This window comes from Drosophila simulans, chromosome X, assembly GCF_016746395.2.
Source record: "Drosophila simulans strain w501 chromosome X, Prin_Dsim_3.1, whole genome shotgun sequence".
Taxonomy (NCBI): Eukaryota; Metazoa; Arthropoda; class Insecta; order Diptera; family Drosophilidae; genus Drosophila; species Drosophila simulans.
The window spans coordinates 19,025,330-19,048,697 of record NC_052525.2 but is presented as its reverse complement, the minus strand read 5'-3'; the positions used below and the strand labels follow the sequence as shown (position 1 = coordinate 19,048,697).

General features: G+C 48.5%; 4 protein-coding genes across 8 annotated transcripts; 3 read left to right on the top strand and 1 right to left on the bottom strand.

Moving 5' to 3' along the window:
* The first annotated feature begins 530 nt into the window (after positions 1-530).
* On the top strand, positions 531-2,174 carry LOC6738753 (leucine-rich repeat extensin-like protein 3). 2 transcript variants are annotated; one of them, XM_039296818.1, is made up of 2 exons: positions 531-1,536; positions 1,598-2,174. In XM_039296818.1, the coding sequence occupies exons 1-2, from the start codon at positions 873-875 to the stop codon at positions 1,984-1,986; spliced, it is 1,053 nt and encodes a 350-aa protein (XP_039152752.1). In that variant the 5' UTR covers positions 531-872; the 3' UTR covers positions 1,987-2,174. The 2 variants fall into 2 exon arrangements, with proteins under 2 accessions (XP_039152752.1, XP_016040039.1); XM_016171747.3 differs by having other exon boundaries at positions 531-1,519; positions 1,598-1,739.
* A 513-nt stretch (positions 2,175-2,687) lies between these two features.
* On the top strand, positions 2,688-12,731 carry LOC6726457 (serine/threonine-protein kinase Tao). 3 transcript variants are annotated; one of them, XM_016172354.3, is made up of 13 exons: positions 2,689-3,131; positions 4,949-5,275; positions 5,341-5,845; positions 6,158-6,514; positions 6,578-7,189; positions 9,003-9,176; positions 9,239-9,601; positions 9,667-9,789; positions 9,854-9,970; positions 10,043-10,216; positions 10,308-10,529; positions 10,602-10,720; positions 10,790-12,731. In XM_016172354.3, the coding sequence occupies exons 2-13, from the start codon at positions 5,046-5,048 to the stop codon at positions 10,911-10,913; spliced, it is 3,120 nt and encodes a 1,039-aa protein (XP_016040035.1). In that variant the 5' UTR covers positions 2,689-3,131; positions 4,949-5,045; the 3' UTR covers positions 10,914-12,731. The 3 variants fall into 3 exon arrangements, with proteins under 3 accessions (XP_016040037.1, XP_016040035.1, XP_016040036.1); XM_016172355.3 differs by lacking the exons at positions 2,689-3,131; positions 4,949-5,275; positions 5,341-5,845; positions 6,158-6,514; positions 6,578-7,189 and adding an exon at positions 8,387-8,863; XM_016172356.3 differs by lacking the exons at positions 9,003-9,176; positions 9,239-9,601; positions 9,667-9,789; ... (3 more) ...; positions 10,602-10,720; positions 10,790-12,731 and adding an exon at positions 7,565-8,075 and having other exon boundaries at positions 2,688-3,131.
* An 858-nt stretch (positions 12,732-13,589) lies between these two features.
* Positions 13,590-16,253, bottom strand: LOC6726456 (vacuolar protein sorting-associated protein 33A). The gene is made up of 2 exons (XM_002107377.4): positions 14,608-16,253; positions 13,590-14,477 (listed from the first exon to the last, which is right to left on the bottom strand). The coding sequence occupies exons 1-2, from the start codon at positions 16,048-16,050 to the stop codon at positions 14,067-14,069; spliced, it is 1,854 nt and encodes a 617-aa protein (XP_002107413.3). The 5' UTR covers positions 16,051-16,253; the 3' UTR covers positions 13,590-14,066.
* Positions 16,254-16,634: 381 nt separating this feature from the next.
* LOC6726455 (gamma-tubulin complex component 2 homolog) lies at positions 16,635-20,945 on the top strand. Of its 2 annotated transcripts, XM_016172358.3 has the most exons (7): positions 16,635-17,012; positions 17,118-17,616; positions 17,697-18,203; positions 18,269-19,311; positions 19,374-19,695; positions 19,858-19,956; positions 20,483-20,945. In XM_016172358.3, exons 1-7 carry the CDS (start codon positions 16,957-16,959, stop codon positions 20,699-20,701), a joined length of 2,745 nt encoding a protein of 914 aa, XP_016040034.1. In that variant the 5' UTR covers positions 16,635-16,956; the 3' UTR covers positions 20,702-20,945. The 2 variants fall into 2 exon arrangements, with proteins under 2 accessions (XP_016040034.1, XP_016040033.1); XM_016172357.3 differs by lacking the exon at positions 19,858-19,956 and having other exon boundaries at positions 16,637-17,012.
* Positions 20,946-23,368: the final 2,423 nt, after the last annotated feature.

Here is a 23,368-nt window from a genome sequence, read left to right as displayed (position 1 = left end):
CTCTGGAAATGATTAAATATATATCTTGAAAATCAAATGCAACAGCCGCAGCCAGACCGAAATTGAAATTCATATTATTATGAGAGCAAATCGTGACAGCCCCCCTATTTTCGGCACAGTGGTACAAACTTGGCCAATAAGTCAAGGTGTATTTTACCCATTAGTAAGCACACTTCGTAGAATCTGAAGACACCTGTAATAGTCTGATAACCCTAATTGTTCCATGAACTGTTTTGAGGAATGAGATCTGACACAAGTTCAAGTGAAATTTGTAGTAGTTATATGCGGCATGTGGTATATGACCATATATGACCACTTGAGTTTACAATTATACAACCCCCAATCTATGAATGATTTTCCTATCTTATGGGAATCTTATCAGTGGATTATTGATATATGTTAGGGTTTAACAACATGGAACAAGCTAAATGGTATAGATACTTGATGAGTTGGTTCCCTTATGTTGGGGGTACCTCTATACGGTATATGATATATGATATATGGAGCTCCTGTCCCACGGTGCGTGTTGTTTAGCCTCTTAAAATGCACTGGCCGCTAAGCATTATGCATAGTTGGAGCTGCACTTACGATCTATAAACTGGCGCAAAAGTAGTGCAAAAGTAATTGTTGCCACGCACTGAACTCGTTGATAACCGCCGGCAGTCGGGGTCTGCGATTACGAGATCCAGGCGGACGGGCGGTCGCAGCTAACCCGTCTAACTAGTTGACTTTGGGGCACTTAATCCGCGACGCCCAGGCCCGCGTGGCACCACTCCGTCGGAGTAAAGGCAGGCGACTCCAGCGCTGACCAGCGCCAGTTCTGATTGGAACGGCCTTTCGAGCGGTACACACATACTCTTCGGTCCGTCAGGATGAGGATGTTACGTCTGCAGTTGCTGGCCCTGCTGCTGGTGGGCCTGCTCCTGGCGCTGATCTCAGCCGATCCTGTGCCGCAGGACACGGAGGTGGCGCGTGAGAAGCGGGGCACCATCACCCTGGACTTTGGCCTGCTCCTGCGCAACCTGCTGCTCAAGAGCGCCCAGCTGTCCTCGGCCAAGGCCAATCTGGCGCGGACCACACGTCGTCCACCGACGACCACCACCACGACCCCGCCTCCGCCACCGCCCCCTGCTCCGATACGCATTCGTAAGCCCATCTGGCATCCGTTCTTCAGTTCCGGCTTCCTGCCCGGGGCCTTCGATGTGGACTACGCTGATCCTCCGGCGCCACGACCTCCAGCACCTCCGCCGCCCACTACGCAGCCACCTAGACGCGTCCGACCGCAGGTGCGACCACGTCCTCGCCCAACGACACCGCCACCGCCTCCTCCGCCGAACTATGACTACGACTATGACTATGATGCGCAGCCAGCGGCGCCAGCTGAACCTCCACCGCCTCCACCTCCTCCGCCGCCGCCCACAGCTCCGCCACGCCCAAGGCCACGGCCGCGCCCACGACCCCAGCAGCCCGATCCTCAACAGCGGCGTCCCGCCCAGCTGGGCGACCGCCTTATCTATCAGTACGCACAACCTACTGGTAAAATACGAAACCTCTTAACTAACTGCCGTACAATTGGGTTCTCTCCGACACTTTGCAGATACCTTCTTTAGGTCGCGAGCCGTGGCGGAGGCGACGGCGGCGGCTGACCCAGATAGCGGAGACTTAGATGACTCCCAGAACCCGGACTCAGTTGCCGATCCGGATGCGGCTGCCTTTCCTGCCACTGCGGATGGGCCTGACTCCCAACCTGCTCCTCCCCCACCAAGTGCTCCGCGATTTTTGGTCAACTACCAGAGCGAAGACGACTTTGGGCCGCCGTTCGCTGGACAGCGAGCTCAGGATGCGGGTCAGGATGGGGGTCAGGATCAGGGTTCAGCGGGTGCTTCTGGTATTCCCGCACCATCGCAAGGCTACTTCCCGCCCATCGAGCTAGGCAACCCGAATCGCTTCCCAACTTTCAATCAGCAGCAGTACTTCTATAAGTAGTGGGGCACTAAAACTAACTTCGCAGCTTGATATATTATGTGTATGTAATATGTACATATGTATGTATAGCTTATGTATTGCAGTGTGCTTAAAATTGACCATAAACTATTTTAAATATAAGCATCCATTTTTTGTATTCCCAGCTTGCATAGTTGTAAATAACAAATCAAATAAAGTAATAAAGTAAGTTCACTGTAATTTATATTAACTAGGGGGGCGTTAAATAGTTAAGTAAATACCGCATCATGAAATTATCAGTTTGTTTTCAAAAAGTGCGCCAAAATTGTATGATTATCGGTATTTGACTTGGCGAACTAAGCCATTAACAAGTGATTCCATATTTGATACATATGTGCGTTCTCTAAAATAGATACCCAACTGCAATTTTGTGAGCTGAAGTTCTGCAGAATTTTTTATAATTTAAATTATTGATTTTCAAGCATTTAAAAGAAACTAATAATTTCAAAACGAGCATAACAACGCACATCACCAGCCGGTAAACGTTCGATAGACTATCGATAGACAGGAATCGATATTCGCCAAACAACTATTTCTCTTATAACTAATTGATTTGAGCGAATTCAATTATAAAAACGCCGCTGCGAAAGTTAACTTCGTCAACATATTGATAAAAATTAAGTTCATTTTAAATATATCGCCTAAAATCGGGATTATTTAGTAAAAACTCAGGGCCGTCAGTGGCAATTTTTGGTTAAAAGCCGCTCGGCCGATCTGGTAACACTGTGTGATGTGTGAACGTGAACTTTACGGAATTTAATTAGAGAAACGGATGAAGAAAAGTTGCAAATAGACAATCGCTCCGAATTTTCCATGCCGTAGATGGGTGCATCTGCGACGTAACGATCCCCGAATTCGGTGCTTAGCACTCGAGATGCGTAGCCAATGCGGATTCGTGAACGCAACGCGTGTGCAGTGCAGGGCAATAGTTGCCATTCCCAGTAGCAGTATCACTACCACTACCAGTCCCATTCCGATTCCCGTTCCCAATCGCAGTCGCAGCAGGGCCAATAACAGCAGCAGCGGTCGTCGGGAAAGCGACGTATGAAAGGGAAAAATGCATACAGATGTGAAAAGCGAGACCCAGTTGCGCGGATAAACAAGCAAGCACTAATTAATTGCCAAATGTAAGCCCTCGAACGCAGTGGAAAAAGTTCAATCGTTTTTTTTTCTTTTTCGCCTCGCCAGATTTATGCATTTTCCACTGTCTCTCCATCCCTGTGTGCGTGTGTGCCTGTGTGTGTGAATGCGTATGCTCGTGTACGTGTGTGTATGTGCATACTGTTCTTTTTCGCGTTTGCGTTTTGGCCAATAAATGCGAATTTCTTGTGTGCCATCTGCCCATTGAATTGATTATTCTGCAAAATGACAATGTGGTATTATCATTGCTCCCACAAATTCCAATCAAATACGGCGCATTTGCGGGTTCTAAGTGCTACATCTGATTTCGGTGCGACGACTCCCTCAACGCGCGAGAACGGGACAGCACCAGTCGAACCGTACGAATGTGTGTGTATTTGTCTGCTCCCCCGACGAGCGTGAGTGTGTGTGTGTGTGCAAGCAAAACAAAATTAGGCGATTCAAAACAGTTGCAAAATGCAGCGAAATAAGCCAATTTCAATCGCAACACATAAATCAACCATGGTAATCAGTCACTAAGTGGTCAGCCAACGAAGAAAACCAACAACTAGCGCAGCATCACCGCCTTCGTGCGTTCTTTTTCGGCTCCTTCGGTGTGTGCCTGGTCCGCACCCAAAGAAAAGCCAACCCAACTGAAAATCAATTCGAATCGCAGAACTCTTTGGTTTTCCACTACAATTCCCTGTGACGGAGCGCCACAGCACAGTGCAAGCCACGGAAAAGGCACGAATTGAATTGAATTTGTGTCGCCCGAAATGCAAAACAACAAGCAATCCCACCGCACATATACATATAGAGCGCGCGCGTGAGTGTGTGTGAGCGACATGGCTGCTCTTTGTGCAATAGTGTGTGGCTATGAAAAATAGGCGTGTTTCTGTTTCGCGTCGCAGGCAAAGAATTGCAGTCGCCGCACCACAGCGGACTAATTGTATTGAGAATTTTTGCCAGGCGGCGATAGGCGAAAGCCGGAGCTCCGGCGGTGGCCAAAATCCGCGTCTTTAGCCGGCGGATATCCGCAGACGCCCGCAAAACGCCTCCGCATGCACAGACATGCACACTCCGATGTATGCGTGTGTGTGTGTGTGTATGTGGATTCGCAACGGCGATAAATGCACCCCTTTGGTGCCGTTACTCCTTGGCAGTTCGCGTGTGTGTGTGTGTGTCAGTCGTAACGACCTTTGAATACCCTGCAGCACGTGTGCATACCCTACACCTTGCTAGTTAGTCCAGCTTGACCACAAATACCTCCCTACAGCACGTGCGCATCCACTCCACTCATTACATGTTCGAAATCCAGGCAAATGAAGCTAACGGCGTTAGTCATGCCGACTGCCAAATGCCCTAGACCACTTACAACCCAGCTGTCGTAATCTGGCCAAAAAGCAGCTGACAAGTTGGTAACAAGCTGAGGAAAATAGCCTGGCCATAAAAGACGGTGCCAGCAGTGAATATGTTTGCGATAAGGCCGTGCTGCGTGCGGAATTCAGAGTTCTGAATGATTCGTACAGTATGTGCGAGCGTGAATCACTTGATCGATTTGATGATAGTCGACTTTTGGCTGTTCCCATCCCTCCGTCCGTTCGACCGTCCGTCCATGAAGTTGCCGACCAAAGCACAGTGCCCACTGTCCACTGTCCCAGCCATTCCCGCTACGCCCAAGTCGATTGGTCCGCAGTCTCAGCATTTCAGCCTGAAATCCCCCCAAAATGTCGACCCTTTGAACATGACTAAGTGACTGGCGCAGGCTGTGACTGTGACTGACTAACCGTAATCGCCTTCTTCTCGCCCCACCCGATCCGCACAGAACTTCAAGACAGCACAGTAGCCAACTGGAGTTGCAAACGAGGAGAACCACGCAGGTCGACCACTGAGTGAGCTGGGCTAGAGCATGAAAGACAGCCATGCCTTCGGCACGACCTGGTAGTCTCAAGGATCCGGAAATAGCCGACCTATTCAACAAGCATGACCCGGAGAAAATCTTCGAGGACCTGCGCGAAATCGGCCATGGGTCGTTCGGCGCGGTCTACTATGCGCGATGCAACCTCACCAGGGAGATCGTGGCCATCAAAAAGATGTCCTACACCGGCAAGCAGAGCCAGGAGAAGTGGCAGGATATTCTCAAAGAGATACGGTGAGCACTGGCTGACACTTGCGTTCGCCCGAGTGGCTTATAATCAATTTATGTGTACACCACAGCTTCCTTCGCCAATTGAATCACCCGAACACCATAGAATACAAGGGATGCTATTTGCGCGAGTCGACCGCCTGGCTGGTGATGGAGTACTGCGTGGGCTCCGCCTCGGACATCATCGAGGTGCACAAAAAGCCGCTGCACGAGGACGAGATCGCCGCCATCTGTCTGGGCGTGCTCAGTGGGTTGAGCTATCTGCACTCGCTGGGCCGCATCCACCGCGACATCAAGGCGGGCAACATCCTGCTCACGGACAACGGCGTCGTCAAGCTGGCCGATTTCGGTAGCGCTGCCATCAAGTGTCCGGCCAACAGTTTTGTCGGCACGCCCTATTGGATGGCGCCCGAGGTGATCCTGGCCATGGACGAGGGCCAATACGACGGCAAGGTGGACGTGTGGTCGCTGGGCATCACCTGCATCGAGCTGGCGGAGCGCAAGCCTCCCTACTTTAACATGAACGCCATGTCGGCGCTCTACCACATTGCGCAGAATGAGTCGCCGACTCTTCCGGTGAGTAGCACTCGCAGTTTTGTTTTCTTGCTAGGAATCTGCTTTGATAGCAAAACTAAAGTATGCCACCGTATTTATTTACCTAGCGTTCAAGTGTCCCTAGTGTTATTCTTTTATTTCCCACTTTTAGGGCTGTCGCAAATTATTTTACCCATTTGAAGAGCCTCAAGATTCTGCCTCAAGATTCTGCCTAAAAAAGTGTTTATGATTCCCAACTTTGTAAAGCAATTTTAAAGTATACTAACGTTAAGAAGGAAGTGCAATTTAAATGCTATAAACATGTATCAAACCTATTCGATTTCAACCCGACAGAAGAACGACTGGTCGGATGCGTTCTGCAGCTTTGTTGAACTGTGCCTCAAGAAGATGCCAGCAGAGCGACCCTCGTCGGCCAAGCTGTTGACCCACGCCTACGTGACCCGACCGCGTTCCGACACCGTGCTGCTGGAGCTGATCGCGCGCACCAAGTCGGCGGTGCGCGAGCTGGACAACCTCAATTACCGCAAGATGAAGAAGATACTCATGGTGGACACCTGCGAGACGGAGAGCGCCGTGGGCGACACCGACGACCAACAGGACGACCATGCCGGCGGCGACAGCAGCAAGAGCAATAGTATTACTTCGGAACACTCCATACACTCGGTGGGTGTATCGGCAGCCAGTAGTCAGGTGAGCATGCGTTGTGCTTCGTTTAAAGCCACCCCACATTTCGTTTTATTCTTGACCTTTCAGAGCTCCTCATCCAATTCCATACCGGCTGCGGCACAGAATCATCACCATATCGCTGCGCACCACCACCAGCAGGCGGCTAGCGCCGCTGTGGCGGCGGCAATGCACCACCATCACCATCCACACCAGCAGCCGCCGCCCAGCTGGCCAAGCGGCCAGCAAGGACAGCCGGTACCGCCTGGAGCCGTGTCCCGCAACTCGTCGCGCCATCGAAACCGGCCGCCGCTGCCAAACATAATGCACAGCATGAACAACAATGTGACGCCAACTAACTCGGCCTCGGTGGTGCCGGCACCAGCGCCTGCTCCAGTGCTCCCACCGCCTATTTCCGTGCTGCCGCATCTGAGTGCGATGGGGCACGTGGGCGGCGGCGGCACTGGGACCGGTGGCAGCGGTGGAGGCTCTCCGGCATCCGGAGGACCCCTGGCGGATCGCATCCAGCCCATTCAGCCGCGCTATCTGACGACGCCCGCCGCCCAAGCGGCCGTGTATGCGGCCAGCTCCGCGTCCTCGCAACAGGCCATCTCCAACGCAGTCAACGACCACGGGCCGAACAACTTTGCCACCATACGGACCACCAGTATCGTGACCAAGCAGCAAAAGGAGCACATGCAGGTGCGTTGTCGCAATTCGTTTATCAATACTCCTGCCTTGGCCGTAGATTTCTGTGTGCGCTCTCTCGTTGGGGTGAGTCCAGGGAAGTCGCCTGGCTGCAGCATAGATAATCCACCTCCATGGGCACTATACGGGGTCATGCCCGCGTCCAATTGCCAGTCGCGGTCCCAGCACCGTTTGCATTCCATATCGCGCGGCCTTTGTGTGTAACCCGTCCTGTCAGCATCAATGGTCGGCAGTCATCCGCCGGCTAGCCAATCCATTCCCCCTCCCAGCTCGCTGCTACGCTTCCGCCATCCACATGTCTTCTAACTTTTGCCCTCTACTACAAGCTCTTTGTTGTGTTTATTGTTCTCCTCCCGCATCCTCGAACAGGCGCGCTATAACTTCTGTTCGCAGCTGTGTGGTGGCGACCACATCAACAGCGAATGCCGCGACGGCAGCCGGCGGAACGAGGGCCAGCAAAAGGCCGGCAGCAAGAAAGACCCGAAACGCCACTGTCCCTGTGTAATTTCCTAGCCAGAGCGGAGGCGCCAATCAATTGAGAAATAAAAGTTTTAAAAGCAGTCGCTGCCGGTACCATGTACTTACTGTAGTTAGCCGTTGCTGTTGCATCTGCAGTTGCATCCGCCATCACATTCTAACCGAAGCCCATCCTCGCCAGCCTCCACCTGTACTCGTTCCCCCCCGCTCGTCGGCCAACCACCACCCCACAGTCCCTGGCCATTGCCACGCCCTCATGGCTTAGAATGCATCTGTTTCCCGTGTCCCCCAAGTGTAAGCACTCTCAATTTATCAATTGGCTTGTTCTACGCTTGTTAGCCAGCTAAAGCAGTTCATCCGCACCTTTCGCCACAGTAGCAATGGCAAGTGTGGAGCTGCAATTTAGTCAGCTCTTGAAAAGTAGCACTAAACGTAGACTTTAGTTGTTGAAAGTAGTTGTTAATTGATTAATCAAACACTAGCGCTTATCTGCTTCTTGATCCTCATTGTTACAAATTCTATTTCCCTGTATTTCACATCATTTTGGTAAAGAAACAATCATCGCAGTGCGATGATTTAAACACTTTGTAAGGGTGGCGCTATTTTGGAGAATCCTTGGAACTATCCATGTCATTTGGCCATAATATTAAATGAATTAAAAATTCATTGATGCGCTGGCAATATCATGTACTATTCAAAGATATCTGAACGAGCTGGCATGGAAATACACTTGAACAACCAATACATGCATATATTGTACACTGTCCCACTCACTTGTCGTTTCTTCTTGGAATGCACAAATGTGTTATTTGAGTGTAACAGTAACAGTAACACCTTCCAGTTCGTCATCACCGTCCGGTCCTTCCAGTCCGACTTTGCATATCGATATCGCCTTGTTGAAGGCGATCCACAAGAGCCCCGTTATTCCCGAAAGGGTCACGGTCACACTAGACGAAACCAGGCTTTTCGAATGGCTTTAGCTTAAGTTGGCTGTTGTTTGGAGAGCTAGTAGTAGAACTATATTGCGCATTCCGCTTGAGCAACTCTATTGCCAAAACCCAATAATACGTACATAGCTAGAACTTAGAATCCGTTGGCGTGCCGGAAGCCTAGAAGGCCGAGGAGCCAATGTTTTGGCCGAGATTTGCGCCCGTTGAGGTTAAGGTTGAGCTGGAGTTCGGCAGCGGTTTTGTAAGTTACAGTTAGTCGCAAAAGTAGTGTACAATTTGCCGTAGTGGTCCCGCTGCTGCTATTCGCATTTCCACGCCTCTAACCATGTGTGCATTCTTTGCCCCACTGTGCGCCATCACCACCATCCTCGATCCGGCAGGAGGAGATGCACGAGCAGATGTCCGGCTACAAGCGGATGCGGCGCGAGCACCAGGCGCACCTGGTCAAGCTGGAGGAGAAGTGCAAGGTGGACATGGAGGCGCACAAGACGGCCCTGGACAAGGAGTATGACACACTGCTCCACAACTTTACGAGGGACCTCGATCGGCTTGAGGTGAGTGTGCGATGAACTAGATTGACTGCAGGCCACTTCCAATAACCACTGATCGCTTGCAGACGAAGCACCAGCAGGATGTGGAGAGGCGGGCTAAGCAAACGAGCGCCGCCGAGAAGAAACTACACAAAGAGATTACGCTAAAGCAGGAGAACGATCGCAAGGTGTACGATCTGAATCGCAAGAAGGAGTACAAGGCGAACAAGGAGCGCTGGAAGCGGGAGCTCTCCATGGATGAGTCGACGCCCAAGCGGCAGCGCGATCTTACCCTGCAATCGCAGAAGGACAACCTCAAGCAGCACGAGGCGCAGGAGGAGCAGCGCATGCTCCAGGCCCAGAAGCAGTACATCGAGCTGGAGATGCGCAAGTTCAAGCGCAAGCGCATGATCATGCAGCACGAGCACGAGGATCAGCAGCTGCGCGACGTAAGAGAACCCCACATGGTGGGGCAGTCAGTTTTTGGCCTGATCTAACCCTTTTGCTTTTCCAGGAGCTCGGAAAGAAGGAGCAGCAACTGCAGCAGGCACACGCCATGCTTCTTAAGCACCACGAAAAGACACAGGAGCTGGAGTACCGCCAGCAGAAGAGCGTACACCAGTTGCGCGAGGAGCAGGTGAGTAACTCAAATTCCCAGCCATAATGCACATCTATACAAATGTCATTGCTGCCCACCGCAGATAAACAAGCAACACGATACCGAGTTGCATAATCAAAAAGACTACATGGACCGCATCAAGAAGGAGCTGGTACGCAAGCATGCGGTTGAGCTGAGGCAACAGCCGAAGAGCTTGAAGGTATGTACTGCTTGCACAGTGGTGAAGCGATGGAATGGAGTAAAGTCTAAATAATTTGTCAAAACAAAACAGCAAAAGGAGCTCCAGATACGCAAGCAGTTCCGGGAAACATGCAAGACGCAGACGAAGCAATACAAACGCTACAAGGCCCAAGTACTGCAGACGACACCAAAGGAGCAACAGAAGGAGGTCATCAAGCAGCTGAAGGAAGAGAAGCATCGCAAACTGACGCTGCTCGGTGAACAGGTGCGTTGTAGAGACAACAGGGATTTCCATTTGTCACGGGTCACTTATCTGAGCAAGCTCAATTGATCTAACCTAATCCATTTCGTTGCAGTACGAGCAAAGCATTGCGGACATGTTCCAAAGTCAGAGCTACAAACTAGACGAAAGCCAAGTGATCGAGTGCCAACGTACTCACGAGCAGCTGGAGTACGAGCTGGAGATGCTCACTGCCTACCAAAACAAGAACAAGAAGCAGGCACAGGAGCAGCGCGACCGCGAGCGTCGGGAGCTCGAGAACCGCGTCAGCGTGCGGCGGGGCCTGCTCGAGAATAAGGTGGGCGTTTGCCGTGTCCGCTGGGCAAGTGGAGCATAGTTTCTGACCTCATCGACATCCTCTATTCCACAGATGGACGCCGAGTTGCAGCAATTCAACCAAGAACGCGCCGAGCGCTTGCGCATGAAACACGAGAAGCATACTAAAGAATTGGAAGCATTTGATAACGAATCAATTGCCCTAGGTTTCAGGTAACGAACATCATCGTCATCTACTATGCTATGATTCGGAACTAATCGTAAAATGTGTTCTTCCTGCAGCACTTTATCTCTGATTGAGGTATCCCGAGAAGCCTATGCAGACGAGGAGGGAAGTCTGTCTGGTTCAATGATTAGTTTAGCCCATAGCAATAGTTCAACAAGTTTTCCGGCTGGTTCGCTATAGCATAGACAACAACAATGCCAACCCCCACAACAAGTGTTTAGTAATATGAACTACTTCAATTTTAATGGAAATTATAAAGCCAACAGTGCGACAGCAACAACTAGAGCCCGACACAAGCAACAGAAATCGCCGCTAAGACATCAGCAGAAACAATAGCAGCAGAAACAGTCCTGGCTAGCAATGTTTTTGTAGGAACTAGGAAGAAGACACACAACCCAAAATACACATAAGTGCGATCAATTATCGGATTGGTTGCTTAGGAAAACATGAGAACCCAAGTATTTTCTAAAAGTTACAACAAGCTAAAGCTGCAATAGTTTTGTATTAAAGGAAACTCGATCGGAGGTGGCAACAAGATACTAACATTTGAAACCATTTAATACAAGATCAATCAAAAACAAAGAAAAACAAACATAAATAAATAAATAAATAATTATATATGTAAGCATAAATGTCATACACAAACAATAACACAACAAACAAGAAAACAAACAAACAAGCAAGCAAGCAAAGATCAACAACAAACTTTCATACGCAAAGTGTTTAAATTAAAGTCTAATTTGATATTATTACCGGCTAACTGAATCAATCAACGTTTTGATTTGTTAACCATTTATATATTTGTGCTATCGCGCTGCAAAAATGTCACGAAAGTAATTAGGTGTGTATTATTTGTTAAAACTCGCGGAAATAGATCATTCAGTTGGCCTTCGCGCTCGGGTTTGAATTTACTCGGTTATAAATGTTATTTTCAATTGATAGACGGCGGCGGGGCTGCGATCGCAGTTCAGTTCAGGCGCACATCGATTGCCATTTTTGCATGTTGTTAGGTTCAACAATTTCGGTTTACGTTATGTTTTCAACTTTGACTCGATTCGATTTGATTCAAATAAAAGTATTTTTAAATGGAATGAGAAATAAACGATTTATTATTATTTTACTTGCTGTACAATAAGTTTTATGGCCAAAATTATTATAAATCCCGCAAATATTAAAACGCAAAAAGATTCATTTTGTTTACAATTAATTTAGTTTTGTTTGTTATAACAAAAAGGATATAATATATATATACATAAAACTAAAGTAAGCCTATTTTAGAGTTAATTAATGCAAATTGCAAAATGCTTAGTCAAAACAATAAAAATTGTATAGAAAATTAAAGCCTCAAAACGTTTAATTATTCAAAGATTAAGTTCACGTGGAAAAATTAGTTTTCCCTCACTCGCATGCTGCTCCCAAAACCACGGATACACTGCACCCACTCCAAACTCCACGCCCAACATTCGCGAGGGAATCGCGTTAGCTGTCCGCAGATAGTAATCTCACTAAACAGAATCAACTATTTCCGTAGTCATTAATTAAACTAAACTAAACCAAACTAAATTTAACGCAACTCCCGCGATTGCAGAGGAGCAAATCAAAAACGAATCCAAATTACTGGCAGAGAGGGGAGACTCATTTTCGGTATTTCCGCTGGGTGCACCAGTATCCACCATGGTCACTAAGCCACCTTGGAGCTAGATATGGTATATATGGTATATCTACGCCTGGGAAACAGGAGCGAAATGGATGGAGGTGGACGTGGACGGACATGGGAAACGAGAGAGATAGAAGATAGCTAGAAAGAAGCACGGGGAACACAGTATATGTAATATTTTTATGTTTATAAAATTGTTCTTATTTTTTTTTTGTATTGTAATAATTATTATACGAATATAAATTGTATTTTTGCAATTACGGTAACTGAAGATGGAAAACGAATAACAATTAAATTGATGCACACGTCAATGTCAATAAAATAAAACATATTTCAAAATACACAAGCACGCTGTTCGTGTTTAGTTTACTTGGGACATGGACGGCGGATTCGATGCAATGCATCGATGGTTGCTCTATCCACCAGTTCGATTCGCGCTTGTGCCCGCCACTGGAGCTAAAGAGTATGCTAGATTCGTTAGAGATTACCCAACAGGCGAATGAAAGCAAACCATTCCGTCCCTTTTCCATACTTCATTCGGCAGATTAACGAGTATCTTATAGCGAGTATCTAACACTCGACGCTCTACGTTTGAGTATCTGCGAGTAGAAAGAAAGAAGGATAATGAACACGTTTGTTTGGAATGCTTTCCGTTTATTTGAAATTACAATTAATTACATTTACATCGAGTCGAATAACCTCGGACCAATTAATTTAAACACCATCGAAATGTCCACTTTGAGATACATATAGGTCTTGCACATAAGGATGAGGAATATTGATCTCATAAAACGAAATTCGTACACAATTCGTTGCACTCGAAATGCGAGAACATAGAACATTTTGTTGCCTTTGGCTTATCAGAAATGAGACTGGTAAGATTTGCACTATCAAAAGACTAATCCCTAAAATCTCAAAGATATTTGTAGCTGTTGGTTGGTTGTCATAGCTCCAGCCATTGGATCCAATACTTTCCGGATTTGATATACATGCTTAAGGATAGGCCTTGAGGAACATTCAATGCCCTTGCTGTTAAACGAACATACACAAAGTTAGATCAAATTCACATCATTTAGAAATTCATAACCATTTACAAGCAACAAATGCAAAAGCAATGGGTTAGTCGGGATTTTCGGGCTCATAGAACATCGATATGCGGTTAAATATGCGGTTTGTAATCTGGGGAATATACATATATGTAGCATAACATTGACTAAACTTTTTATTTCGAAAATATTTGTCTTGCACACGTATGTGTATGATTGGAAGTTGGAATCAATTGCACTTAAATCTACAATTGCCAAGCTTGAATAAATGGGATTTGCAATTTTTTTTGCTTAAGACTACATACTTCGGTATACATAAATATATATGCTTGCATCTATCTATATACATACATGCTCTTTAACGATACATAGGGTATAAGAATAAATAATAAATGCCGCGATCGAAAAATAAATATTTTAGGGTTTCCGCGTGCCGGCGAGTCCTTAGCAATCGTGTCATTCACAACGCCCCTAGCACCCTGGATTCTGATCCGCAGTCCCGATTGCCGCACTGCGCCGCTTGCCCTTTCTCTTTGATCTCGGCTTCAGCGGAACGGACGCGTTTCATCCACGTGCCAGGCCGTGGGCGTTGGACAGGCGATGGGCTTCCAGTCGGCTTAGCCGCCGCCCTCACGAGCTCATCAGGCTGTCCAGGAAGGAGTGTTTGTTGACGACCTTCGTGGTGGCAATCAGGAACTCCACGTTGTTGTCCTCCTGGGCGGCGAGGAAACGCAGCGCAGCTATTTCGGCGAACGTGCATCCGCCCACAAAGCAGACGAGCACCACTCGCGGCACATTCAGCAGGGATCCCTCGCTGACTGTGGTGACCGTATGCCGTCCACCGATGCCCACCAGCTGCGCCTGGAAGTCCTCGAACGTCGGTCCGGGCAGGTTGTTGATCTGGCTCTTAAGCGTCTGCCAACCCAGCGGTTTGAGCGAGTGCTCCACAACGCGCGCGGTCAGCGGAGCGTAGAAGCTGTGCACGTAGCTGACGTCCTTTGGCTCAATTTCGACGTTGTCGTCCACCGTGAGGTGCAGCGTCTGCAAGAGGAAATGATGTTTGATGTAGCAACATCCTAATTAGCATTCCCTCCTATATTCACTCACAAATAAAGCACATGACTTGGATGCTTATAACTAAATATGGGTGGATTGCTGAATTGGTGCTCACCTTTCGCAGAACGCTGTAAGCCCGCGACTCCGTTTGCAGGTGGAGCAGGCCCGATTTCTCCAGGTTGCTGATGGTGAGCAGCACTTCCAGACCGTAGACATGGACCAGTTCGCGCTTGTAGTGGTTAAGCAGCTTCTCCTTGAACCCGGAGGCGGCGTGGCACTGCATGCAGATGAGCCGCAGGACGCGATTCAACTCCACCCTGCAGGCAATCAGGTCCTCGATGTAGGCGCTCGGCTTGTCGATATCTGCGCAGACCATGAACTCCTGCTCGGCGGCCAGGTCGTCAGCGAAGCGCACCGCGTTCACCTGTTCGTGCAGGAGGCCAGCGATGGCCGTGTGCTCGGAGGTGGCCTTCTTCTGGGCCATTAGCTGCGGCAGCAGGTTCTCGACGAAGCTCTTGATCTCCTGCACGCTCTTGTCCTGGGAGGTGGCGTGCATCTGGACGTGAATTTCCCGTGCCTTGCGAGCGAGCAGCTTGGTGACCTCGTTGAAGTGCTTGTTGCGCAGCTCCGCGTACAACTGCTCGCCGGAGTGCAGTAGGATGGTCTTTTTCTCGGAGTCACCCAGCAGCGACTGCGATTCCTCGACGCGTGGGCCACTGCCTCCGCCACCGGGGAGGGCTCCGTCAGAGGGAAAGTTCTCGGCGGGCAGCGTCAGTTTGTTCTGCCGGATGCCGTAGAACTCATCGATAAGCCCCTCGTAGGTGAGTTGTGTGGCCAGCGGGCTGAGCAGGTCGATGCTTCTGTCCAGAAGGATCAACTGATCGACGACACCCTTGTCGCCGTTGTACAGAGTCCGCTCATCCCGGCCAAGCTGCTTGGCGTGCTCCCATACCCTGTGCGCAAACTCTCCTTTTCCGTAGATCTTGGGAATGCGTCCGTAGAGCCGCTGCAGTTGCACTAGGCCCACTGCCGCCTGATACAGCGAGCTAGTGTCACCGTCCACACTCACATCGCGGAAGGCATTGGGCATCTCCATCGATACCAGGTCGACGTCCAGCGGCAGATAGTTCCAGGCCAGTTCCTCGATGTGTCCAAAGCTGCCCAACACGCCGCTGACCTCCAGTTGGCTGACGCACAGACATGACCGCCTCGGGGCGAACAGGATGTGGTACTGCCGTCCAGCGGCCGCTCTTCCGCCTGCCTTCACGTGGGCGGCCAGCTGCTCCATCAGCGCCACGCGTGGGCGCATCACGTACACCACATTGGCCACCTCGCGCGGCAGGTGAAGCTCCGGCTTGAGGGCCAGCAGACGGATGCCTCGATCAGCGAATAACTTTGGCCGGGTAACCAAGTCCAGCGGTCCGATCATGGTCTCGTCCAGCACAATTACCTTGGAACCTTCAATGCGCTCCAGCTGCTGCACCAGCTCGCGGCAGGCGGCCTCCTGCAGCAACTGCAGGTTGACCCGCTGACCATGACCCTTCAAGTGGGGGAACATGCTCCTTTCCTCTTGCCAGAAGTGTTGATTCGTATGCTCTGCGGCTTCCGGTCGCTCGCTCCCGTGTCCTTGGTGGGCTGTTTGTGCAGTGCGTTGGCGGGGTTGGTGCAACGCCCACGGATTTCGGCTGCAGAAGATCAGGGACGCGACTGTGGTCGCTGCAAAGCAGCTGATTTGGACTGCGCCTGCGCTCTGCAGTGCGGTCTGCCATTACACTTATGGTACGGTCACATTCTCCGCTGCTCAATGGGCCATTCACACTATCACTCCGCCTGCAATATAAAATCAAAACAGATGTTTGATTAAACAAGAACTTACAGCTAAGATAGAATAACACAATAGAAGAGTAGTTTTAATTTATTTATTTTGTGGGTTGAAATTATTTCTTATCTATTTTTTATAAGTTAGGAGGCGCGAGTGAGGATTTCGACATTAGATTTTAACAGAATCCCAGAAAAGCGCATGCAAAACAAATATTTGTACAGCTCTTTCCACTTACCAATATTTTTTTTTGCAAAAAAGTCTAAGTAGTGGCAGTTCAGTGTAACTATGCTAAACGCACCCCACTTTTTGCCAGCCACCAGTGTCACCACATCCTCACAATTAAATACCAACAAATGCCAATTTGCATGAAATTGCTTGTGCTGCTTATTTCAGTTTAAATTGATTCTGAAATTGCTGCTAGTGCGTAAGATAAAATTATCATCTGCGATTGTGAAACGGACAAGGATTGAAAAAACTGGAACATTAAAAAGGCAGATGACAACCCTGCCGATGCAGTCGGCACTCAAACAACCAGGAAAGGAACAACAAAATATTTTGAAGAGCGTCGCACTCAAAAAGAGCTCAATTACCGGCTATAACTGTAAATTGAGAAGCGCGAAACTATAAACTGCCATCCCTGCGATGAGTAAACCCCATGCGCTGCGCGGTGTGCTCGCCACTTTGATCAGCGAGTCGCAGTAAGTGCATTGAGTGCACAGGTGGCCAGTCGATCTAGCCCGTTGCTCCTGCTCCGCCTCTTTCCCGCCTTTGTCACCATAGTTTACGGTCATTTCTATCCACAGATCGCCCCTAACTCCGGAGGGCATCATTAGGGAGTTCCGAGCCACTAGTGATAGGCGGCTGCCAGCCTGCGAGCTGATCAATGTGCTGAAGTCCATCAGCGAGAAGCGTCCCAACTTCGAAGAGGTGACAGAGGAAATCTCGCACATCCTCCTGAACAAGGATCCCATGTACGCACTGCTGGTGTTCGTCGAGCGATACCGCGAATTAGAACTATCCTCCCCAACCAGTAGTTCGACTAGCCTTACAAACATGAGCTCGCCGCGCGGAAGCAAGACTTCTTCGGATGGCAACTCCGCAGCCGGTTCAGTCTGCGCCACATCGGTAACCGCAGGTTCCTCCAGGGTTAGCTTGACCCAGGCCCAGGACTTTCCCACCTCGACGCCGGTGAACAGCAAAAAGTCCAGTGACTCCGAAAATTCATCCGTTGGTTTTGTCAGGCGCGGCGCAATGGAACGTAACCGTGGATCGGGAAAGGATGAGCGCAACGACTTAAGTGTGGTGAGTGCAGACTGAGTGTGGTGTGGTGCTCGCTGCCAATTACTTGGCCCCTTCAAATAATCAATGACCAATCCACACAGATCAAGGAGCGTGTGCTTAGTGCCGTATCCGACCAATCCCTGAACGGCTACCGCGTGGCGACCAACAAATCGGGCAACAGCCCAAAGTCATCACCGAATGAACTTGTTAAGCTAACTGACGTGCCCGATGAGTACCGCACGAATTTACTGTGGGAATACTACAAGGTGGACGGGGGCAAGGTGCCGAGAAGAGCGATCGCGGCAATGCCGCTTCCCAGCCAGGAGAGTATGCTGCTCGACGAGCTGCTGCACTGCCTCACGGGCGTGCGAGAAAGCCTCCTGGTGCCCCAGAAGCCCAGTATTTCGGCCGTTGGCCTGGCCAAGTACGACGTGGACTTTGACATACACACGCAGCTCGATTGCTCGCTGACACACGTGGTGCGGGAGATCTTGCCATTGGCCTCCTACTTCATGGGCGTGCATAAGATAGTCTCGGCCACCGACGGCCTGGGTCAGGTGATGAACTCACTGAATGAGGCACTGCTGGAACTTATACACGACTTCTATGTAAGGATGTGCACTCGTATCCTGGCAAATGTTTCCCTAACTGATCTTTTTTCTACCGAGCCTAGCTGATAATCGTACAAGCCGAAGAGGAGCTGCGCCACAATCGATTAACATTGCAGAAACTACTGTACTACCTGCAGCCGACGATATGGGTGATGCATGAGGTCTGGTCCTCGTTGGTTATCATCCAGCTATCCGATTCACGGGATGCCGAAGTGTTGACGTTCCTTCACGAGCGGATCAAGCGGCTGGAAGGCAACAATGATGCACAGAAGCTGATTATCGGACTGGTGCGCAAGGCGGCCAAGCCGTACATGCGAATGCTACAGTTGTGGATCCAGAAGGGCGTGATCGTGGACCGCCACCAGGAATTCCTCGTAGTGGACAACGAAGTGATTCATCGCGACGAGCTGCCCGAGCACTATTCCGACGACTATTGGGAGAGACGGTATACCTTGCGCGACGAACGAATACCGTCGTTTCTGGCAAAGTACTCGGACAAGATCCTGCGCACCGGCAAGTATCTCAATGTGATCAGACAGTGTGGCAAGCGCGTAATGCCCACGCAGGAGATGAACCTAGAGTTCGACCCGACCAGCGAGCGGCACGTGTCCGTCATCAACGACGCTTACTACTTTGCCGCCCGCATGCTGCTGGATGTGCTGCTAACGGAGAACGACCTGATGGGTCACCTACAGTCGGTGAAGCGTTACTTGCTGCTCAACCAAGGCGACTTCACCATGCAGTTCATGGACGCCTGCGAGGAGGAGCTGACCAAGAACGTGGACCACGTGTTGCCCATGACGCTAGAGAACCTGCTGGGGCTAACGCTCCGCATTTCCTCGGCGCGTAATGATCCCTACAAAGACGATCTGCACTGCGAGCTGCTGCCCTACGACCTGGTCACGCAAATGTCCAAGATCATGAAGAAGGAGGAGAGCTGGCAGGCACAGCCCCGCCTCGACCTTAGCGGCCTCGAGTGCTTCGCTTTCACCTACGAGGTGAAGTGGCCCTGCTCTTTGGTGCTGAACCACATTTCCATCTCCAAGTACCAAATGCTCTTTCGACAGCTCTTCTACTGCAAGCACGTGGAGCGCCAACTCTGCAAGTGGGTTTCCACTCCTTAACCATATATGCCCAAAATCATTCAAGTTCTTCTCTCGCAAACAGGATTTGGAAGGAAAACTCGATTGCCAAGCAGTTCGAGCCGCAGGCGGCTAGTCTTTACCGAGCGGCGTTCACTCTGCGCCAGCGTATGATGAATGCCATCCAGAACCTGGAGTACTACATGATGATCGAGATCATCGAGCCCAACTGGCACATCTTCATCGAAAAGATGAAGACGGTGGAGAACGTGGATAACGTTCTGCGTCTCCACCAGGACTTCCTCGACTCGTGCCTTAAGAACTGCATGCTGACCGAGTCGTCGCATCTGAATCGTTCGATCTTCAAGCTCTGCAAGATCTGCCTGAAGTACTGCGAGTTTATCCAGGTGAGTTCCAGTGCGAGGGCACCAGGTGGCTAACTTACTTGTCGCGTACAACCTTCTTGCTTTACTCCGTGCTCCGTGCTCCGCTTTTAATGCTCTATGTCTATCCCGCTTGCCAACGCTTCCAACTCCATGTCGAATCCCTGCTAAACCCCACCTTCGCAGATCACGCAGCGTTACTTTCAGGACGCTGAGCTCAGGTCGATGGTACGTGATAGCGCGGACAGCTCCGAATCCGAACAGGAGAGCCTGCACTGCCCACAGGTATTGCGTAGGCTTGTGCTCAACCACGTTGTTCCTTGCGGTTCCTGTGTTCTCCCCCACTTTCGTTATCGGTGGACCCATTTCCGTTTTGCGTCCAGCTGGATTGCATAATGGCGTGGCCCCGATTTTAATAGCATTGTTTCTTTTATTTCTTTCTTTTATTATTTGGATTGCATGACGGTTGACTTATTTTTTCCAAGTTATATTCCATTGGTTTGCCTATGCACTAGGCCATTTTTTTATTTAATAACTTTAAATGCATCATCTGGTATCTTTAAATTTACTAATGCATTAATAATCTAAGTTATTAAGTTTTCCTTGACTTTGAGATTACTATTCTACTTAAAAGCACATTTTTAATGAATCTACTTACAAAACGTAGTATTGTTTGAAAACAAGACCAACTTAAAGCGCTTAACTTATATATTTTATAAACTTATACTTTTGTATATACGGCTCCTACAAAATTAGCCTGAATTCGTGAAGAATTTGTATATTAATTTGTGATTTCTTTGTCCCCTGCTAGGTTGAGACCCCGTTGGATCCGGCAGATACGTTTTCGGAACGGGTTAAGCGCTTTGATCTGGAATTCACCAGCCTGCTGATAGCGTTCCTCAAGCAGATCATCAGCATGGCGAAGAAGAACACCGCCGATTGCTTCATGAATCTGGTGCACCGCATCAACTTCAATGCCTTCTACACCGATCAAATGGACAAGATGTGTGCAGAGGCTGCCATGGGCTGAGCCAGCACGTCCAGAGGCAAGGATGTGAATGTGGATGTGGACGTGGAAACGGAAACGGAAAAGGAAAAGGAAAAGACAAGAACAAAGTATTAGATAAATGAATTTCATAATCACAAGCGCACATTTACCATCATTCCCCACGCATGTCGTCTTCTCATTTGCCATCCAACTAAGCGCACAAATTGTTACCCGTTTAGCTATACGAATTCGAATATGTATGAACCAATAAACCAATTAAAATGTCCTTCGCTGCTGCCGTTTGCGTCCACACAACTGCAATATACGGCACTGGACACGATTCTCGACCACAACGTAAGCCAGTGGCGTAGATTGCAGATTGTGCCGCCAATCTACTTCGTCCTCAACCAGGTCATCCGCGACAAGCTCGGACATTCTGTTCAGAAATGCACTTCAAGGATGAGATCTTGGCTTCAAGGATGTTCATCATTGGTTGCTCCTGCTCCATGGAAAGCCTTTCATATACGAAGCTTGTGTCGGTGGTATTTGGACAAAGTACTTTTCAACTCTTAATTTAAGATCGCAACGTGGATTTTTGGAATGATTTTCGCAACTGGATGAAGAAACCATCCAGAATTCCTCATACACTAACTTTTGACCAAATTTGATGGCATCAATGTAGAAGCTACGCTGTAAAGTAGGCAACAATTATTGTTCACTATTTAACTATTTTACTTAGTATTTAAGATCAGTATGCGAACAAAGAACTATTGTTAAGTATGATAAAAAGTGCAAGAACATCGATAGCAAGGTAAATATTATGGAAATATGTGCATATTCTAACTATATATGTACATATATTTAATAGTTTAATATATGTATATTGCAAATTTAGTGTGCTCCCATTTAGTTTTAAGTTTGCACTGCCATTAAGCATGTAAACTAAATCTGAGCTCTAAAATATTATTGACTGCTGTTCAGTTTAAAGTATAAGTATATGAACTATATAATCTAGCATTCGCTTTAATCATATTTTTCTCAGCGCCCATTTCCCTTAGTCGCAATATGGCGAGTGGAATTTTCCTGGTTTTTCATCGCTGTCCGATGGTTTCTCCGCTTTGGAGCCATCGACTGTCCAGGAGCACACATGGCATAAATATACACATGTGCATATGCATGTGCGTACATATGTACGAGCCGATACACACCCACAAAAGCCAATTTCTAGGCATTTGTATGTGGGACGAAGTCTGGTGCAAGTGACCGAATCCCCCCCTCCCCCACCACCCACTTTTATACATACATATATATGCATATATACCCTGCCATATGTATGAGCTGCAAATATTGGAGTATATAAATATGCAGTCGCCAGTGGACGTGGGTGCGTTTGTATATTCGCCATTAGCCGTCATCAATGTCCAACGGTCATCTCTATAACATCTCCGTCAACCATCCCCACTCCCCCTTTCCACCACCCACCACCCACCATCCGAACTCCCAGCACCCGGATAGACCACCCTACGCCCACAACTCCACAAGCAATTGGCAATTTAAGCTCGCATGAATTATCGACAATCAATTATGGTTTTTGGCCATGTCGCTCTCCGGGCTCCATCCTCGTCTATCCTTTTCCTGCGAATGGTCTCGGCAATCGGACTGCTGGACTGCTGGACAGTTGGCCAGCCGGATAGCCAGATGGCCAGAGCCATTGCCATATAGCCACATAGCCATATATACCCATGGACTGTGTGCGATTGTGCGCGCCTATATATGTTAATTAATCAAAAGCCCATCTATCCATCGATTCGGCATTTACAGACATATGCAAATGAAAGGCGCACAAGCAGCTCATTAATGTGCGCAGAAAAGCCCCAATAACAAATTCGCTAATAATAACAATAATAACAGTGACGAAAGAATAAAGCATGCATATCGCTTTAAAAACAAAGCCCCAAAATCATCGAACTCAACTTTTTGCATTCGACCATGCGAATACACTATCTCACAAAAGGAAAACCTTACCATTTACTTTCTTAAACTCCTTTTAGTGATAGTCGTCGCTTTCGAACACTCTTCTGGTGCGCTTCGTCACTACGTGGACAGACAGTTCCGTCTGAAACCAAGTTTGTTTGCTGGTTGTGAAACTATTTGGATCTTATATTGAATTCTTAGAAAAAAAAAGGATTTAAAGTTAAGAAAAGTGTTAGCAATAAGTTTTAAAAAAAGTTTGTGGTTTTAGTTAATAAACTAATTGAATATCCAAGGCAAAGTTATGCTAAAATTATAAGAAAATTTAAATAAATACAGTTAAAGCACATTTCCTTTACTAGGAATTACTCGCACTCTCACCATCTGAACTGAGTACAGGGTATCCGATAGGGGAGGCACTCGCGCATGTTAAGTTTATAGTTTTATGTAGTTTCTTGTTGGCATATGATATGATCTGAGTAGTTTTCAAAAACAAACCATGGTTTAGACAACGTGAATATCTCATCAGATATCGAACACTGAAAATGTGATATTCGAGTTATCTAAACCATACCTTGGGATGCATTTTCGGCACTCCGGAGTTGGTATTCCATTGCGCGAAGTTGACAGCAGTGCAGTGCACCGGCATTGATGATAACTAATCCAATGATGAGAACCAATCCATTGGAGATGTCCTCACCAATGCCACGACACTGCATGCGGAGGTTCCAGTGCTTC

Bases quoted from the DNA above. Each gene is read 5' to 3' on its own strand.
- LOC6726457 (XM_016172354.3), top strand. From the start codon at position 5,046: ATGCCTTCGGCACGACCTGGTAGTCTCAAGGATCCGGAAATAGCCGAC. The intron at 9,790-9,853 runs GTGAGTAACTCA...TGCCCACCGCAG, and splicing joins ACCAGTTGCGCGAGGAGCAG to ATAAACAAGCAACACGATAC. The intron at 10,217-10,307 runs GTGCGTTGTAGA...ATTTCGTTGCAG, and splicing joins TGACGCTGCTCGGTGAACAG to TACGAGCAAAGCATTGCGGA.
- LOC6726456 (XM_002107377.4), bottom strand. From the start codon at position 16,050: ATGTTCCCCCACTTGAAGGGTCATGGTCAGCGGGTCAACCTGCAGTTG. The intron at 14,478-14,607 runs GTGAGCACCAAT...TTCCTCTTGCAG, and splicing joins CTTACAGCGTTCTGCGAAAG to ACGCTGCACCTCACGGTGGA.
- LOC6738753 (XM_039296818.1), top strand. From the start codon at position 873: ATGAGGATGTTACGTCTGCAGTTGCTGGCCCTGCTGCTGGTGGGCCTG. The intron at 1,537-1,597 runs GTAAAATACGAA...GACACTTTGCAG, and splicing joins TCAGTACGCACAACCTACTG to ATACCTTCTTTAGGTCGCGA.
- LOC6726455 (XM_016172358.3), top strand. From the start codon at position 16,957: ATGAGTAAACCCCATGCGCTGCGCGGTGTGCTCGCCACTTTGATCAGC. The intron at 18,204-18,268 runs GTAAGGATGTGC...TACCGAGCCTAG, and splicing joins AACTTATACACGACTTCTAT to CTGATAATCGTACAAGCCGA. The intron at 19,957-20,482 runs GTATTGCGTAGG...GTCCCCTGCTAG, and splicing joins AGAGCCTGCACTGCCCACAG to GTTGAGACCCCGTTGGATCC.